The following is a 3,078-nucleotide window of genomic DNA, read 5'->3' as shown; positions in this document are numbered from 1 at the left end:
TTTTCTTTAAATTATTTAAAGCTAGTGCCAATAAAAAAATTATGTTTCAGACTATGAACCATAGTTCAAATGAAGTGAAGCAGTTAGTGTCTAGAGTATGCTCTTATTTAGCTAGAAGACATGATAGGAAAACATTTGCACCAGAACTCTTGAGAGTCACTTTACCTATGCTGGTCAATGGAACTAAAGAGAAAAATAGTTATGTCAAAGCAGATAGTGAAATTGCTCTTGTTGCTGTGTTACAATTACGACAAGGCGAAGAGATGTTGCAAGTGAGTGTTTTACTTCAGCTTGTTTTAGTGAAATTATCAACACTGTCTTACCTACTGCTTATTCCTTTTTCAGTACTGCTTGAGTTTATTGGATGCGGGAGCTCAGGAGTCTCTTACTGATGTTATTAGTAAGGTTCTTCGCAAGGTTGCTAACCAGCCTGAGACTAAGGAAGAAGAATTGGATGATACTCTTGTTACTTGATCTAATTAAAGACCTGTTTTCCTTTTTTTAACTTTTGTGGTAACCTGTTACCCTTCAGTACTACAGTGTGACCATCTACTACCTTAAAATTTCATATTATAAAATTCCATCATTTCAAAATTGATTCATAATGTTATGTAATGTATTTAGAAACCTAGGGAACAATCAAGTCTTAAACCATACGTTAGAAATTAGAAGCTAAATTGATTATTTGACATTAAGTAGCTAATAAATGTTCAGCTGAGTGTTCTTTCATCATTAAAAGTTAACATTTGTCCATTTGTTTTGTAATAAAAGTTTTACTGTGGCTATTGATGTACAATATATGTGTAATTTTTTTTCACTCTGAGTGTTTCTCAGTATTTATTCACACGGGTCCTATGACTGTGCATTGTTTCTGTTGTTCCTTTGTTTCTTATTAAAACAGATGCTGTTGTAATACTTTTTGTTGTTTACCAATCCCCTCCCTATTATATTCTATCTGTCAACCAAAAACTAACATTCTAATGACAAGAATGACAGTGCTAACAGATAGACATAACATCAATAAAACCTGATTTATTTTATTTATTTTTTCTTGAAAATTTTTGATCTTGAATGTTACTTGCTCAGGTTGACGAAAATCGCCTAACCGGCCACCCCATAAACACTCGCTTGAGAGTCATTTGACTGGGCCTTTGATGTCAAAATAAGCGACTTTCTGGCTAAACATTGACTAGACAGTCAAAATTTAGGCAGAAAGTCGCCCGAGTCAAAAATCAGTCAAATGACTCTAAGTGACTTTCGCGTTTTTGTTATCTGTAATGTCATCGGCTGGCCTGCTGGGCCTGGTCAGAAGGGGTCAGAAGGGGATGGTGCTCTAAACATTAAATACGCTCGGTGCTCTCTGAGCGAGAAAAAGTAAGAAGTACCCATACTCCGTACCAAGTCGACCTCCCTCAGCCTCTTTCCTTTCCCTCCCGCTCCCCTCCCGTGACGCTCCGTCACCCCTTTCTCCTCCCCTCCCCTCCCCGTCTCGTCTCCCACCCACAGGCACAGCCCGCCCGGCTCGGCGGCCTGCCCGCCCTGCGCCGCGCCAGTCAGTATGCAGCGGGACCGCTGAGCGCGAGGCTGTGCGTACGCAAGAGCCGACTGTGGCGATGCCCGTGTGGACGAGTCGTCGCGTGAGTGAGCCGATGGACGTCGCGAGCCGCGTCGCGTGCCGTGGCGAGGCGTAGCCGAGTGCGTTTCAGCTGGCCGAGGATGCCGTCGTGGCGGCCGAGCGAAGCTGGCGATGCTCTGCAAGGGCCGGGCCGCGCGTCCAGCTGAATGAAAACAATCGGGCGACGTGACGGGAAGTGCGCCGTCGTGCGCGCGCGGGTTTGTGAAGTGAGCAGTGAAGTTGCCGTGACGAAATGATAATTATTGGCTGAGCGATTAGCGAAGCCCTCAAGTGCTGTCTGTGTGTTTGTGTGCGTGTGGATCGTCGCTGTTTTGTGGATACCCGACGGATTACTCGACTACCATCTCCCCCGCTGCAGTCGCCGAGTGCAGCAGCCGGAGCAGCCGGAGTGGAGCGAGGCGCCACCCCTCTGTCGAGTCGACGCCACCCCCGGTGCGCGCGGCCGGCGCAGGTCTTCCCCACCCCCGCCCCGCCCCCGGGCGCCACAACAACGCACTCGCTCTGCGCTAGCACCAGGGCGGTGTGCTGACGTCGGCTACGTGCTCGTGGCCGGTGCCCGACGGCTGTTGGTGTGCGTGGTGGCAGTGGCTGTCCTGGGGCTGGAACGGCCTCCCCAGTGTCGTCCGCGTCCTGCTGCTCGGGCTGGCGGCACACATGCTGGGCGTTCTCAAGAGGAAATGGAAGCCTAAAAGGTGAGTCTTCGTGTCGTGGAGTTGGAAGACGTCGTGCAGCATGTCGGCATGTCGGCGGAGGAGGCCAGCCTGCCTCGGGGGAAGAGGAAGGAGGAGGCGCCGGCCGAGCTGTCAGCGGCTCTGACTTGACTCGCCGGCGGCGGACTGACTCAGCGAGCCCAGCGTCGGCCTGGCGGACAGCGACTCGCCGCGACCTGGCTGTGCGTGGTGTTATCGCGGTGCTAAGTGGCCCCCGTGCGCTGCCGCCGCCGTGGCCTCCGAGTCCGGTGGGCAGGAGGAGCAGGCGAGAGCAGCGGCCCCGGGAGGAGGAGGAGGAGGAGGAGGAGGAGGAGGCCTCCGGTGGCCCCAGGCGGCCGCAGCTGCGCCTCCTCCGGTGGCGCTTAATCATAATCATAAGCGGACACCAGATGAAATTTCGTCGAGCTCGCTCCGGAGGCAGGTGGTCGGTCGGCAAGACTTGCACGAGACTTGCCCCCCCCCCCAGCGAACGGCCCGTGCATGACAGCTGGGGCCAATGCACGTCTCAAGAGAGCGCACGCACCGACACCAGACACCTTACCCACCCACGCTCCCTCGGCCCGCGCGGCCAAATACTTGCAGAGGGCTCTGCGATGACACCGTCGTCCTGTGCGTGCAGTGCACTTCTGCCGCTGCACATGCTCTTTCTACTCGTCCCGCGCGCGCACTCTCACATTTACAGCAGCCCACACCCACGCCATGCAGTCGCAGCCACCCACGCTGCCCCCCCCC

General features: G+C 52.8%; 2 protein-coding genes across 2 annotated transcripts in view; both read left to right on the top strand.

The window, feature by feature from the left end:
* The window catches only part of LOC113211486 (eIF-2-alpha kinase activator GCN1), a 23,968-nt gene extending 23,055 nt beyond the window's left edge, over positions 1 to 913 (top strand). The window contains exons 33-34 of the mRNA XM_026429866.2: positions 51 to 272; positions 346 to 913. Coding sequence (XP_026285651.1) covers positions 51 to 272; positions 346 to 474 — 351 coding nt within the window. The 3' untranslated portion in view covers positions 475 to 913. The remainder of the gene's footprint in view (positions 1 to 50; positions 273 to 345) is intronic.
* A 647-nt stretch (positions 914 to 1,560) lies between these two features.
* Positions 1,561 to 3,078, top strand: part of LOC113211488 (uncharacterized) — a 155,903-nt gene continuing 154,385 nt past the window's right edge. Inside the window, exon 1 of the mRNA XM_026429869.2 lies at positions 1,561 to 2,328. Within this exon, the coding sequence (XP_026285654.1) occupies positions 2,291 to 2,328 (38 nt within the window). The 5' untranslated portion in view covers positions 1,561 to 2,290. The remainder of the gene's footprint in view (positions 2,329 to 3,078) is intronic.

Source organism: Frankliniella occidentalis, unplaced genomic scaffold (assembly GCF_000697945.3).
Source record: "Frankliniella occidentalis isolate FOCC.00 unplaced genomic scaffold, Focc_3.1 Scaffold321, whole genome shotgun sequence".
NCBI classification, from domain to species: Eukaryota; Metazoa; Arthropoda; class Insecta; order Thysanoptera; family Thripidae; genus Frankliniella; species Frankliniella occidentalis.
Note: the sequence above shows the minus strand (reverse complement) of the source record. Positions and strands in the feature narration are given on the sequence as shown.